Consider the following 16,037-nt stretch of genomic DNA (forward strand, 5'->3'; position numbering starts at 1 on the left):
TCTGGGGGTAAGGCAGAAAACTCTCCCACAAAAGACTAGCCACAGATACAAGGCAGAGTTTGGCTATCACACGTAGGAAGGACCAAAATGCTGAGAAAGCCCTACCTTGGAGGCCAGGCACACAAGAGATGTCTAAGATTGAAGCTGGACCAGGAAACCAGAGAAGCCCTACCTCTAATTCCCTACACTGAGTAAAAGGTATAGCATTCTACGGCTGAAGGCAGGGAAAGAGCATGGAGAGACACCCTCTGAAGCACAGAGGTACAGAGATAGCTGAAAACTGAAAGTGGAGAAGGAACATTAAAAAACTCCTCTTGTGGGAGGAGGGGGGGTGGGCACAGTTAGTAGAGCTTGCAACTCTTGATCCCAGAATTGTGAGTCCAAGCCCCATGTTGGGTAAAATATATTTTAAAAAATGGGGTGCCTGGCTAGCCCAGTCAGTAGAATGCGTGACTCTTAATATCAGGGTCCTGAGTTCGAGCCCCACAGTGAGCATGGAACCTACTCAGAAAAGAAAACAAATAAAAAAATAACTCTTCTGGTTGGAGAACACAGGCAATAACCTCTTTGACATCAGCCATAGCAACTTCTTTCTACATATGTCTTCTGAGGCAAGGGAAACAAAAACATAAATTATTGTGACTTCATCAAAATAAAAAGCTACTGCACAGTGAAGGAAACCATCAACAAAACTAAAAGGCAACTGATGGAATGAAGGAATATATTTGCAATTGACATATCGGGTAAAGGGTTAATATCCAAAATATATAAAGAACTTGTAGGGGGGGCCAGGGTGGCTCATTTGGTTAAGCATCTGACTCTTGGTTTCAGCTCAGGTCATGATCCCACGGTTCATGGGTTCAAGCCCCACGCTGGGCTCTGCGCTGGCAATGCAGAGCCTGCTTGTGATTCTCTCTCTCTTTCTCTCTCTCTCTCTCTCTCTGCCCTTCCCCTGCTCACCTGCTCTCTCTCTCTCTCCCTCAAAATAAATAAATAAAAACTTAAAAAAAAAAGAACTTGTAAATCTCAACACTCCAAAAATGAATAATCCAATTAAAAACAAGCAGAAGACATACAGATGGCCAAAAGACACATGAAAAGATGCTCAGCATCACTGATCATCAGGGAAATATAAATCAAAACTATAATGAGATATCACCTCACACCTGTCAAAATGGCTAAAATCAACAACAGAAGAAATGACAGATGTTGGTGAGGATGTGGAGAAAGGGGAACCCTTTGGCACTGTTGGTGGAAATGTAAACTGGTGCAGCTATTCTGGAAAACAGTATGGAGGCTCCTCAAAAAGTTAAAAGTGGAACTACCCTTTGATCTAGCAATTGCATTACTAGGTATTTACCCCCAAAATACAAAAATACCAATTTAGAGTAATACATGCACACTGATGTTTATAGCAGCATCATATACAATAACCAAATTATGAAAACAGCCCAAGTGCCCATCAACTGACAAATGAAAAAAGATGTGGCATATATATACACACACACACACACACACACACTAGAATATTACTCAGTCATAAAAAAGAATGAAATCTTGCCATTTGCCATGACATGGATGGAGCTAAAGAGAATTATGCTAAGCAAAATAAATCAGTCAGAAAAAGACAAATACCATATGATTTCACTCATGTGGAATTTAAGAAACAATACAAATGGGCCAAGGGGGAAAAAAGAGAGAGGCAAACCAAGAAACAGACTCTTAACTATAAAGAACAAACTGATGGTTACCAGAGGGGAGGTGTGTGGGGAAATGGGTTAAATAGGTGATAGGGATTAAGGACTGCACTTGTTGTGATGAGCACTAGGTGATATATGGAAGTATGGAATCACTATATTGTACACCTAAAACTAATATTATACTGTATGTTAACCAATGGGAATTTAAATTAAAAAAAGACAAAAAAAACCTCTTCTGGCAACCCCACCACCATTAAGCACTGGGCATATTTAGAGGAATTTGAACCCTGTGAGGTACTGAAGGTAACCACACAAAACAAAACAAACAAAAAACCAGGTCAATTCCTAACTAACTCAACCCCCACAATAAAGGACTGACAGTAGAAAAGAAGTATCCATTTCAAAGTGTAACCACCATTTCTGTCAGTATCCACTAACATGATATTTAGCATTCAATAAAAGATTAGGACACTCAAACATGCAAGAAAAACAAATATTACCAAAAGGCAAAACAATCAATAGAAATACACTCAGAGATGACCCAGATGTTGGAACTACTGGACAGAGACTTCAAATAACTATGATTAACATATTCAGGAATCTAGGGGAAAAAAATAGATGAAATGTTTGAACAAACAGGAAATTTCAACAGAGATTAAAAACTTCTCAGGAGTCAAATGGAGGGTCAGCTGGCTGGCTCAGTCAGTGGAGCATGTGACTCTTGATCTCAGAGTTGTGAGTTCAAGTCCCACGTTGGCTGGAGATAACTTAAAAATAAAATATTTCCAAAAAAAAAATTTTAAAGGGTCATATGGAAAAGCTATAAATAAAAAACCACCATATCAGAGATGAAACTCAACAAAGCCAAAGAAAGAAGTAGTGGACTTGAAGCTAGATCAATAAAAAAACATCCAGAGGAAAACAAAATGAGAAGAAAAAAAAAAAAGTGGAAAAAAAAAGCACCTAAAAGCTATGGGACAATAACAAACGGTCTAGAAAAATCAAATAATCTAGCATATGTATAACTGGATTCACAGAAGGACAATAGAGAAGAAACGGAGCAAAAGAAATACTTAAAAAAATAGTGACCATGAATTTTTGTAAAATAATGCAAGACATCAAACCAGAAGATGGAAGAATCTCAGTGAATCTCAAACAGAATGAAACACACACACACACACACACACACACACACACACACACACACTCTGACACATCATAATCATTCTACTGAAAAGCAAAGATCTTAAAGGCAACTAGGAAAAAAGCTACATTAACTATAGCAGATTTCTCTTCAGAAACTATGCAAGCCAGAAAATAATGGAATGACATCTTTAAAGTAGTAAAATAAAAAATCTACCAACCTAGAATTCCATGTAGGGAAAATATACCACAGTACTAAAATCAAAATGAAAAAGTTTTCAACCAAACATTGCTGGCAGACCTACAATACATAAATATGTTAAAGAAAGTTCTTCAGGTAAGAGGAATATGATACCAGATAGAAGACTTGAATCCATTAAAAGAAATTAAGTTCCAAAAACTGAAAAAATTAATAAAAAGTAGTTTTTATTTCTTAATTGCTTCAAACGATAATTTACCTTTTAAAACAAAAATAGCACCAATATATTCAGCAGTTTAAAATATGCAAAAGTCAAATGTATGACAAAAATGGCATAAAGGATTAGAGGTAAAAATTGGAAGTATCCTTTTGAAGGATTCATATACCATACCTATGGTGGTATACTACTATGAAGTGATGATTAGAGATATATATTGAAATCCTTAGGGCAGGGGCGCCTGGGTGGCTCAGTGGGTTAACCTCTGACTTCAGCTCAGGTCATGATCTCGCGGTCCATGAGTCCGAGACCCGCGTCAGGTTCGCTGACAGCTCAGAGCCTGGAGCCTGCTTCGGATTCTGTGTCTCCCTCTCTCTCTGCCCCTCCCTTGCTCACGCTCTGTCTCTCTGTCTCTGTTTCTGTCTCTGTCTCTCTCTCTTTCTCTCTTAAAAATAAAGATTAAAAAAAAATTAAAAAAAAAGGAATCCTCAGGGAAACCACTCAAAAATATCAAAAAGGATGTATAACCAATAATGTTAATAGTGGAGATAACACAGAATCATAAAAAAAATACTGAATTTACCCAAAAACAGGAAAAAAAAAAGAGAAAAAACATCAATAGGAAAAAAAAAAGGAAAATTCCAAGATAGTAGTTTTAAATCTAATGACATCAAAAATAATGAATAATTATAAATAAATAATAACCAATAAATGACTCTCAATTAAAAGATGAAGAATAACAGATTAAATTAAAAACCAAGGGGCGCTTGGGTGGCTCAGTCAGTTAAGCATCTAACTCTTGATTTCGGCTCAAGTCATGATCTCATGGTTCAAACTCCTCATCAGGCTCTACACTGACAGTGCACAGGTTTAAATAAATTAAAAACCAAGACCCAGTACTATCTATGAGAAATCCACTTCAAATATAAAGATATATATAGTTTAAAAGGAAAAGGAAAAACATCCAGCTTCCAGTCTGACACGTAAAGAACTTGGAAAATGTCACTTTCATCCTCACAATAACAATGAAAAGAAGCCAAACCTACTTAAAAATCAATAATACATCTTAGGTCTTAAAGAGAATTCAGGTCAGGGTAAAACCACCACCCAGGAAACTGAAAAACAAAACAAAACACAGAATCACAGCTTACCGGAAGTAGCAAATGCTGCTGGAGTCAGCAACTGGTAGGAAAACTTTAAGAGTAATTGACCAATTGCTGGCAACTAAGTGTAGACTAAATTGAGAGATAAAAACTCCTAGAAGCCCAACCTTAGGAAGAGCTGCACCTTTTCAAGAATTTTACCTCTAGGTAAATTTTACCTCTAGGAGCCCCACCAAAGTAAAGATCAAAGAAAATTCTCCAGTGCTTCCTGCAGAGATAGCGGAAAAGTAATCACTGTGAAATACACCCAGAGCATCCTGCTGTCCTTAACAAAGATCTGTCTTCTAGGAAAACTGTTTTCAAATCTAACCAACGTGAGTTTTACTAGAGCCTAGCTGACATGGGGGAAGAAAAATACCCAACTCCAGACTCCTGTAGCCTTCCTGTCTCCCATATAAGTGGGGTGTAGGGAAAGTTGAGAAGCACTTGTAAAGGTCACAGCCATGGAAATAGACCTACTAAAATTCTATGATCTAGTCACAGGATTATAGAACGCTTCTGTTCCCCCTACAACTGACCATCATATCAGCAGGGCTCCTATATAATATCAGAAGGTTACAATTCAAAGAACTGTAAGCTTAGACTCCATTTAATGAGCCTCTAGGGGAATCCAAAAATAACAAGGAAAACAAAAACAAGGACACCTAAAGAATTTTAAATTCTGAATCTTAGCCTTTACCCATCAGGCAGAAAATCAATAAGGATTGAATCAATAGTTGAACTGAATAGCACCATCAATCAACTTGATCAAATTGACACTTATTAATTAGTTTATCAGGTGTCAACAGAATATGCAAGCTTCTCAAGAATACACAATTTTTGTCATGCTCATATATAAATAACATTCACAAAGATGGACCACATTCTGGCCTATAAATTACACATAAAAATTTAAACGAATAGAAATCATACAAAACAGGCTCTCAAACCACAACAGAATTAAACTAGAAATCACTAACAGATAACTGGAAAATCCCCAAATATTTGGAGATTGAGCAACATATGAATCAAGGAAGAAGTATCAAAAGAAACTGAAATATCTGAAACTGAATTAAAATGAAAATAAAAGTTACCAAAAAATTATAGAATGCAGTAAGAACACTGCTTACAGAGAAATTTACAGCATGTAGTATGTATGTTAGAAAAGAAGAGAGATTTAGAATCAGTAATCTAAGCTTTTACCTTAAAAACCAAGAAAAAGAAAAGCAAATTAAACCCAAATAAGCAGAAGAAATAATATAAATTAGAGCAGAAACCAATGAAACTGAAAACGGGTAAATTAATAGAGAAAAAGTCACTTAAACCACAAGCTGGTTCTTTGAAAGGTCAATAAAATCAATAAACCTCCAGCCAGGCTAACCAAGAAAAAAACAGAGAGGACACAAATTACTGGTATCATTGACAAAAGAGGGGTCATGCCTACTAATCACATGGATAATGAAAAGGAAACTAAAACAGTATTATAAACAATTCTAGAGGCGCCTGGGTGGCACAGTCGGTTGAGCGTCCAACTTCAGCCAGGTCACGATCTCGCGGTCCGTGAGTTCGAGCCCCTTGTCAGGCTCTGGGCTGATGGCTCGGAGCCTGGAGCCTGTTTCCGATTCTGTGTCTCCCTCTCTCTCTGCCTCTCCCCCGTTCATGCTCTGTCTCTCTCTGTCCCAAAAATAAATAAAAACGTTGAAAAAAAATTAAAAAAAAAAAAAACAATTCTACACTCACAAATTTAATATCTTAAATAAAATGGACCATTTCCTTGAATGACAAAATCTAACAAAAGTCACACATGGAGAAACAGATCATCTGAATAGGTCTATATCTACTATAGAAATTGAATAAAAAATTAATAACCTTCCAAAAGAAATCACCAGGGCTAGGTGGTTTCACTGGTGACTTCTATCAAACACGTAAAGAAGAAATAATACCAACTCTCTACAATTTCTTCCAGAAAACAGAAGCATAGAAAATATTTCCTAACTCATTGTATGAGGGCAGCATTACCCTAAAACAAAAACCAGAAAAAGGGATTCAAAGAAAGTTAAAGAATTGTATCTCTCACAAACACAGATGCAAAAATCCTCAAGAAAATATTAGCAAAAGGAAACCATGTATAAAAAGAATTATAAACCACAACTAAGTGGGATTTATTCCATGCATGCAAAGCTGGTTCAACATTCCAAAATCAATTAATGGAATCCATCATATCAACAAGCTAAGGGAAAAAAAAACATATGATCATACCAACAAATATAGAGAAAGAATCTGACAAAATCCAACACCATTCAACATGAAATCTACCAACAAACTAAGAATCCAAAGGAACTTCCTCAACTTTATGTATCTATGAAAAAACCAACAGCTAACACCATACTTAATAGTGAGAAACTAAAAAGTTTCCTCACTGAGATCAAGAATAAGACAAGGATGTCCCTTCTCACCATTCCCATGCAATGTTATATTGGAAGCCTTGGCTAACACAGTAAGACAGGAAAAGGAAATAAAAGGTACAGATTGGGAAGGAAGAAATAAAAACAAATTCTACTCCTACAAATTCTACAGAATTTTGCTCCTAAGAATTTACCCCCCCAAATGAAAACATATGTCCACACAAAAACGTGTAACGAATGCTTATAGCAGCTTATCCATAATCACCAAATATGAGAAGTAATTTTAGTTAACTATTGCTGCATAACAATTACCCCAAAACTTACCAGCTTAAAACACCAAACATGCGTTATTTCACAATTTCTATGAGACAGAAATTTGGGAGGAACTTGATTGAGCACTTTGGTTCAGGAATGTTCAGAAATTTGCAGTCAAGTTATCTAAACCAATTAATTATCTGAAATCTTGACTGGGGCTGGAGGATCCATTCTAAGATGGCTTGATCATCTGGCTGTTGACAAGAAGCCTCAGTTCTTCATTGGCCACTGTCAGGAGGCCAGAGCTCCTTGCCACACAAACCTCTTCACCAGATCCCTTGTTTCCTCACAAAATGGCAGCTGACTTCTAGTGAGTGATCAAAATGAGAACAAGGCATAGTCACAATGTCTTTTTTCAATCTAATCTCAGAAGTCACATACTATCACCTCTGCCATTTTCTACCAGTTCCAGAGACCAATCCTGACACACTGCAGGAGAAGTCAACATTAAGGCATGAATACCAGGAGACAAGGATCACTGGGACCATTTTGGAAGCTGGCTACCACAAACCTAGATTTCCACTAACTGGTGAATAGGTAAACAAATTATGGTATAACCATACAGTGGCACAGTAATCAGCAATAAAAAGGAACAAACTACTGATATATGTAACAGCATGGAAAAAATCACAAATGCTAAGTGAAAGAGCCATACCTAGAAAGCTACATACAGTGTGATTACATTTACACACATTCTCGGAAACGTATAACCAGAGGGATACAAAACAGATCAAAGGTTGTCAGGAGCTAGGAAGGGGGCAGTAGAGTGACTACAAAAGGGCATGAGGAAATTTCTTTAGATAATGGAAATACTCTATATTTGATTGTGATGGTGCTTGGAGTTTGTTAAAATTCACACAACTATAACACCTAAAAAAGGTGAGTTTTATTGTAAATCAATTATACCTCAAAAATTACTTATAAAAAGAGAGAGAAAGGAATCCTAAGAGGAAACAAGAGGCGTGGTTGGGAATACTGCTATAGCAGTCTTAATGTGTAAATAACAAGTTTCCAAAGGAAACTTTGGAAAATGTTATTAAACCAATAAAATTATAATTAACGTTACTCAAGCTAAAAAACTTTCTCTGAGCTTAAGTCTACAGATTGAAAATGCCCATCAAATTACAAGTTAGACAGATGAGAGGAAAAGATACACATGTATCCTGGCATTTCCTGGCAAAAGTCTTGAACTTTAAGAATAGAAAAGTTTAGGGGCACCTGGGAGGTTCAGCTGGTTGAGGATCTGACTTTGGCTCAGGTGATGATCTCATGGTTTGTGGGTTTGGGCCATGCATCAGGCTCTGTGCTGACAGATTGGAGCCTGGAGCCTGCTTCAGATTCCATGTCTCCCTCTCTCTCTGCCCCTCCCCCACCTTCACTCATGCGCTTGCTCTCTCTCAAAAATAAATGTTAAAAAAAAAAAAAAAGTTGAAATGCTTCCAGAAAGAAAGAACAAGTTACTTAGAAAAAAAGAGAGACAAGCATAAGCTTTCTTATTTGCAACAAAAAGGAAATAATGATATAGTACCTCAAATTTTTGAGAAGAGGACCACGACCCAAAAATTCTATCCCAATCAAGAGTAAAATAAAAAATCAAAAAATAAAAATTTTTTAAAAGAAAAAGGGGTGCCTGGATGGCTCACTCAGTTGAACATCTGACTCTTGATTTCAGCTCAGGTCATGAGCTCAACAGTTTGTGAGTTTGAGCTCTGCATCAGGCTCTGTGCTGACAGGGCAGAGCCTGCTTTGGATTTTCTCTCTCTGCCCACCCCACTCATGTGCTCTCTCTCAAAAATAAATAAATAAACTTAAAACAATAAAACATAAACTCTTTCAAAAAAAAGAGTAAAATAAAGTTATCTAGGAACATGCAATGACTCAAAAAATGTATCACCCACCTATCCCATCTAGAGAGATAACCAACAAAAAATGCTCACCAAATAATTAAATCATTGCAGAGATAGAGGAGGATAAAGAAGAGACCTTATGAAACCTGCAGTTAACTTAAAGTGGAATTAGTAAAACAAATGGGAAGAAATATATAACAAATGAAAACTTAATTTAGTTTAAAATTAAAATAAACCATCTAAACAAAAAAGAGTATTAAAGTCAGTCCTGTGTACAAGGAAACTGTAAATAGTTATCACAAACAACTTTTTTGGTTTTTCTTTTGTTTTGTTTACCTGGTTTGCACGATGAGAGTGACCAAACAGCTTGTGACCCAATTTCCCGTACTGTTCCAGTCCTTTCCAACTGCTTAGGGTCAGCACCAGGAGGTGTCTTGTTTGGTGTGGTCATTTTTAAAATATTCTACGAAGAAAACAAGAATATCCACATTATACCAGGACCTGAGCTTCTTTCTACAAAAGGTAAAAATTAAAATTTAGTAGCAAAATGGATCACTACCCTTGATATTAACCATCTATTTCTCAAATGAAGTTAACATAACTCAACCACTATAATTAAAAAATCTTAGGAATTCATATGATTTACAAGATGTGCAAACAGTAGAGTATAATAGTCAAAAGAGCATGGGATCATAGTTTCAACTTCAGCCTCTCCTTTAACTAGCTTAGACTTCGGGCAGGTCTGGGCTTTATTTCTTACCTCTAAAAGGGGTTGACTTGATCTATAATTCCATAATGCTATACAATTCTATACCTCTCTGAATAAAAATTCTTTTTTTTAAAAAACGATTTTATTTTTAAGTAATCTCTACACCCAACGTTGGGCTCAAACTCACAACCCCAAGATCAAGAGTCGCATGCTTCACCGACTGAGCCAGCCAGGTACCCCTCTGAGTAAAAATTCTTAATTCAAATGAATTTTTTTCTTTAGAGAAGTTAAACTGAAATGTTCGTATTCCGGGGCGCCTGGATGGCTCCGTCGGTTGGGCATCCGACTTTGGCTTAGGTCATGAACTCGCAGTCCGTGAGTTGGAGCCCTACGTCAGGCTCTATGGTGACAGCTCAGAGTCTGGAGCCTGCTTTGCATTCTGTGTCTCCCTTTCTCTCTGCCCCTCCCCTGTTCACGATCTGTCTGTCTCTCTCTCTCTCTCTCTCTCTCTCTCTCTCTCTCTCTCTGTCAAAAACAAACTTTAAAAAAAAATCTAGAAATATTCTTATTCCAGGAATATGTAAATATTCGTTTCCATTTTTTATTTAGCAAATGTAAATTTGTTTTTGATAACTTTTTATTAAAATATAATAAACAGTGTTATATTAGTTCCAGGTGTACAACATATGATTCAACAATTCTATACATTTCTCTGTGCTCATCACATCATTTACTCTTAATCCCCTTTATGTGTCTCACCCATCCTCCCATCCACCTCCCCTCTAGAAACCTGTTCTCTGAATTTAACAGTCTGTTTATTTTTTTCTGCTTGTTTTGTTTCTTAAATTCCACACGAGTGAAATCATATGATATTTGTCTTTCTCTTATTTCTTATTTCTCTTATTTCTTTCTTATTTCAGACTTATTTAATTTAGCCTTATACCCCCTAGGTCCATCCATGTGGTTGCAAATGGCAAGACCACATTCTTTTTTTATGGCTAGTATTTCATAATGTGTGTATCTACCTATCTATTTATCTATCTCTATTTGTGTGTGTATACCACATCTTCCTTATCCATTCATCCACTGATGGACATTTGTGTTGCTTCCACATCTTGGCTATGGTAAATAATACTGCAGTGAACACTGGGGTGCATATATCCTTTCAAATTAGCGTTTTTATTTTCTTTGGGTAAATTACCTAGTAGTGGAATTACTGGAGTAATTCTATTTATAATTTTTTGAAGAACTTCCATACTGTTTCCCACAGTGTTTGCACCAATTCACATTCCCTCCAACAATGCACAAGGGTTCCTTTTTCTCCAGCATCATTGCTAACACTTCTTATTTCTTATCTTTTTGATTCTACCCATTCCGACAGATATAAGGTGATATCTCACAACAGATACATGAAAAGATACTCAACATCACTAATCATCAGAGAAACGCAAACAAAACCACAATGAGATATTGGTCTCCATTTTAAATAGTCCATTAAGTGAAACAGAGAAATATCACTTCTCCACACTAGTTGTCAAAAGTTTAACTTATGTGTGCTCTTGCCATAGAAGATAACGTCACAAAAAAGGTTTCAAGGCGTAGAAGTGAATAACTGACCCATTCTAAACCCAAAAATTTACTGGAACTTTCTCATCTTTTGATAATCTTGGTAAGTCTATGCAAACATGAAAAAAAAAAAAAATCTCTGGGGCCCCTGGGTGGCTCAGTTGGTTAAGCGTCTGACTTTTGGCTTCAGCTCAGGTCATGATCTCACAGTTCATGGGTTCCAGCACTGCACCAGGCTCCGTGCTGAAAGCACGGAGCCTGCTTGGGATTCTGTCTCCCTCTCTCTGTGCCCCTCCCCTACTTGCTCTCTCTCTCTCTCCCTCTCTCTTTCTCTCAAAAATAAACAAACATTTTAAAAATATTTTTAAAAAAATATCTGATAGTAAACATGTAAAACAGCTTATGTAGTGCAAAGTTACAGATACTGAACATTGTTATATATGCTATTATAAACCTGGCCCAGGGAGCCTGGGTGGCCTCAGTCAGTTAAGCAACTGACTCTATTTCAGAGTCAGGCTCTGCACTGACAACAGGGAGCCTGCTTGGGATTCTCTCTCGCTCTCTCTCTCTCTCTCATAAATAAATAAACTTAAAAAAAAAAAAAACTTGGCCCAATATTTCAGTATACCATCTCGTTGACACCTTTTAGATTTCAGTTGTTTCCTAATCTCAAACACAGCTCTTGATACTCATTAAATAATAGTAGAGCCACTAGACTGTAAAATCCAGAAAGGCCTGAGACTTAAATGCTCAGTTAGCAATTTACTTAACGAATAAATGGATGAACGAATAGGTGCAGTCCTAAGCTAAAGTATTTGCCTTCTGCAATTTAAGTAAGGTCTAGGATGAGACAAGTAAACCTGTGACTGTCACTACAAGCTGAATGTCCAGTCATTGTCAAATATGCAAAAATGTCAAATTGTCCAAAAAAAAAAAAAAAAAGCCCAACTCTACATAGGAGCAGAATTCAACTGCCTGCTTTGATACTGGACGCCACCAAGTGGAAAAAACGCGGAGCTCGGAAAAACCTGGCTTCCTGGCCACTCGGTTCAGAAGAAACTGAAGCCAAGGAGAGAAGGCCACGGCCAGCAGTACCTGGACCACACTCTGTCGATTCTGCTAGATACCTCTGCTAGAAATACTAGAATGGGCAATGGCTCTCCAGCGGCCTTGAGATCGCGAGCGGAAAAGGGGACTGAGAATAGGGATGCGAACGCATCTGCTTACGAGAGAACCATTCTCCAGGACAGGGCGGAGGAGAGAAGCTCACGCCCTTAGAGCTTGCAGACCCGGCTTGCCGCAACCCACCTTTTTAAGATACCCTGCAGCTCGGTGCCACTCCCACTCAGGACAGCCCGGCTTTCCCACAGACGTTAATTTGGAGTCGCAGGACAATGACGTCAGTTCTCGCCAGGGCTCCGCCTGTCGCTCTCTGTCGCGCGCGCGCACTGCGTCCCTAAGGCATGCGCGAGGCGGTGGTTGAGCACCGCCATTTTGGCCGGTGGCCGTAAGAACACGCTGTGTGAGAGAGAAGTGAGAGGAAGAACTGACTTGGCTTCTGCGCTCTCCTCCGCAAGGGAGTCGTTTTCTCCAGGTACCTGAATGGCCCGGGAGGGTTTGGCCGTTAGCTGTGGTCTCCCACAATTTAAAGACAGTAGGGACGTTGTCTGAGAGCCTTTGGTGAGGCCTCTGGTGTCAGCAGTGAAGGAGGCAGCGGCGCGTGGCAGCCGGCTCGGGAGGGACAGCTGGAACCGCCGCGCGGACGCTGCGGAGGGCTTAGAGGTGCGTCGCGCATCCCCTCCAGCTAACCTGGCTCTTGGCCACTGTTGCCAGCCACCCCCCCGCCAGGGGCTACGAGAATGGATTTACATGCCATCTCAGAGATGTAATCTCCACCGTCTCCACTCCCCCTTTACTACTCTTCTTGCCCTATTACAGAGAAGAAGGCAACTTCAGAACTCAAAGCATCGTCGTTTCCCCCCCCACCCCCCATCCTTACCCTGACACAGTAAAATGGACTTATTGGCACATGTGCGTATTTGATTATAGGAAGTCGTGGCCTTTTCTTCCTCGGCTTTTCTGGTGATTATGGAATGAGTCATGGCATTTTGCCGTCTTTATAGAAATGATGGCCAGCTGTAGCTCTACTTTTCTCATAGAGCAACGTGTATTCGATTATCCCAAGTAACCTCCCAGTTGAATGCCTTTAGCTTTTTTGGTGCGCTTTTATAGCACTTGGTACTTTCTTCTTGGTGACTTACTTGTTTTCCCCTTGTCTTAAATTGCATGAGATCAGGGGCGCATTGGTTCGTACCTTGTAGACGCGAAGTCCAAAGCCTATTCTGACATCCCGTAAGCTACATAAATGTATTTTATTTTGTGTATGGTAGTCCGTAACAGAAATAACTGTCAAAACAGTGGGGAGGGATGTGGGAGGGTTTTTTGGGGGGGGTTTTGTTTTACCCTCTCTTCCACAGAGACTGCTAGTTAGGCATTTATGATAGCGGCATTTGCGTTGCATTTCTCAGTACGTTTGTCTCCTATACTGAGAATATTCATCCTATATCAGCTACCTAACAACAGTACTTTGTCAATATTAGCCAAGGGCTCTTATCTGTATTTGTATCAAAAAGGGTATTTTTTTTTCACGTTAAAAACCTTGTTAGCCCCATAAAATTTTTTTTTCAGGAGAACATTTAATATGGTTTCTGGGGGGAAAAAAGTGGTATTATTTTGTTGTCCCTTCTAAATGTCTTCAGTGTAGGATTCTGAAATCAGAGTTGTGCACCACTCCCAACTTACATGTTTTATAAGACTAATAACCTGCAATAACCATAAGTTGGGATATTTTATGTGATACCAAGCATCATTTGTTAAGAGCAATCTCTTAAGTGCTTTCACATGGTGTTATAATAATTCTGGTCTTAGACTACAAATGCTTTTCATAATGCCTCACTTCCTTTTTTCTTGCCAGCTGGAAGAATAACACTGAGGGTCATTGTTTGAGTACCTATTTTGAAAAGTTTGTATTCAGATCTGAAATATCTTCACATTTCTCTTTGTTTCCAGAAGTCTGTTACTAAACTCTACCTTCCCCCACCCAAGCCTTACAGCCTGTATCATTCTCATTGAAAAAGAAAGTAGGGATCCCCCCCCCCGCCAATTCTTGAAAATAATATACGAATTTAATCAGTAGTGTTTACACAAGTAACAGTTATACAAAGATTCTGTATTCCTTATTCTTAAATGCATTATAACTTATCACTTTCTTACATAAATCTGCTTATTAGTCATCTCTGATGTGTTTTTATTTTTCTATAAAAGTCATCTCACATTCACTTAGTTTTTAAAAAGGTTTTTTGAAATATCAGATGAAACACTTAAGTAGTTTGACAGAAATAAAGTTGAACGTAAACAATTTTGTGATGAAAGATTTATCCTCTAAAATGAACTTCATGACATTCATTCATCGGATAATTTGTATGGTGTCCAGCTTTATTTTAATAACTAACGAATCTTCAGTTTTCAGGGAGTTGTCACTTACAATGAAAGCTTTTTTTGTAGCAATTCAAAAGTTATTTGATTTCTTTCTCTTCTAGTCTTTATGAAAACTAGACCAGCTTTTAAAGGGGTAATGGGTCTAGAAGTTACCATTACCATTCTGTTTATTACATAAATACTTAGTCTCCTTTTGGTTGATTTTTTTTTTTTCTCACTACATACTTTAGTGGATAGCTGTTGCTATGAAATATTGGTAATTTGCAATATTTCTGAAGTCACTATAACCTATAGGAAAACTATTTACTATTTTTAAATTAATTTTCTCATTTATTCAACAGAAATACTTGAGCTTTTATGATATGCTGGACACTGGTTTAGCCACTGGGCTGAACAGACAAGAAATCTCTGCCCTCGTGATGGAGTACTTTTTACTTGGGGAGTAAAAAGTACTGTCTGTGTGTAGAGAGAAAGAATATATAAATACATGTATATACACGATAAATACATACATAAACCATATATACACGTACATATGAAATATATACTGTGCAGTATAGTAGAAAGAGCTAAAGAGAAAAATAAAGCAAATCAGGGAAGAAAAAACCAAAACAGTGGGTGTATTTTTTGGTAGTATAAGCTAGAGAAGGCTCACTGAGAAATAAACATTAAAGACTTGAAGTAGTGAGCCTTGTAACTCACTAGGGGGAATAGCATTACAGGCAGAGAGAATAGAAAAGGTCAAGGCCCTGAAGCAAGAACTGTCTGACATGTGCTCTAAGAACCACAAGAAGCCAAGGTGGTTGGATCAAAATGAACAAGAGCTGGAGTAGTTGGAGTTGAGATGAGAAAGTAGTATAAGCTAATCAGTACCTCATTTGTTATTTTAAGGACTTGGCTTTTACTCAGAATGAGTAGAGAAGCCATTGCAGGACCTTAAGCAGAAGAGTGACATGATATGGCTTACACTTCAAAAGGATCACCCTGGGGCACCTGGGTGGCTCAGGCAGTTTGGTTCTTGAACCCGGCATCGGGCTCTGTGCTGACAGCTCAGAACCTGGAGCCTGCTTTGGATTTTGTGTCTCCCTCTCTCTTCCTCTCCCCCACTCACATTCTGTCTCTCAAAAAATGAATAAACATTAAAAAAATAAAAGGATCACCCTTACTTCTGTCATGAGAAGGAACTGTCAAGGGTTGGAGTAGAAGTAGGTAAAAGTAAAGCAGAGAGACCTGATAGGGAGCTATTAGAGTAATGCAGGTAAGAAATAATGATGGCCTAAACCAGAGTGAAGAGAA

At 38.1% G+C, this 16,037-nt stretch overlaps 2 protein-coding genes across 3 annotated transcripts in view; one reads left to right on the forward strand and one right to left on the reverse strand.

Annotated features, from left to right (window-relative positions):
• ANAPC10 (anaphase promoting complex subunit 10) overlaps positions 1-12,627 on the reverse strand; it is a 107,500-nt gene extending 94,873 nt beyond the window's left edge. For both annotated transcript variants that reach the window (XM_047092103.1, XM_047092104.1), the window contains exons 1-2: positions 12,552-12,627; positions 9,305-9,431 (exon numbers count right to left, since the gene is read on the reverse strand). In XM_047092103.1, the coding sequence (XP_046948059.1) occupies positions 9,305-9,419 (115 nt within the window). In that variant the 5' untranslated portion in view covers positions 9,420-9,431; positions 12,552-12,627. The remainder of the gene's footprint in view (positions 1-9,304; positions 9,432-12,551) is intronic.
• Positions 12,628-12,734: 107 nt separating this feature from the next.
• The window catches only part of ABCE1 (ATP binding cassette subfamily E member 1), a 31,217-nt gene continuing 27,914 nt past the window's right edge, over positions 12,735-16,037 (forward strand). The window contains exon 1 of the mRNA XM_047091143.1: positions 12,735-12,837. The gene's annotated coding sequence lies outside the window, so the exon portion shown is untranslated. The remainder of the gene's footprint in view (positions 12,838-16,037) is intronic.

Source organism: Lynx rufus, unplaced genomic scaffold (assembly GCF_022079265.1).
Source record: "Lynx rufus isolate CCGP_SWC_20201006 ecotype Redwood Valley unplaced genomic scaffold, mLynRuf1.p SCAF_3, whole genome shotgun sequence".
Classification (NCBI taxonomy): Eukaryota; Metazoa; Chordata; class Mammalia; order Carnivora; family Felidae; genus Lynx; species Lynx rufus.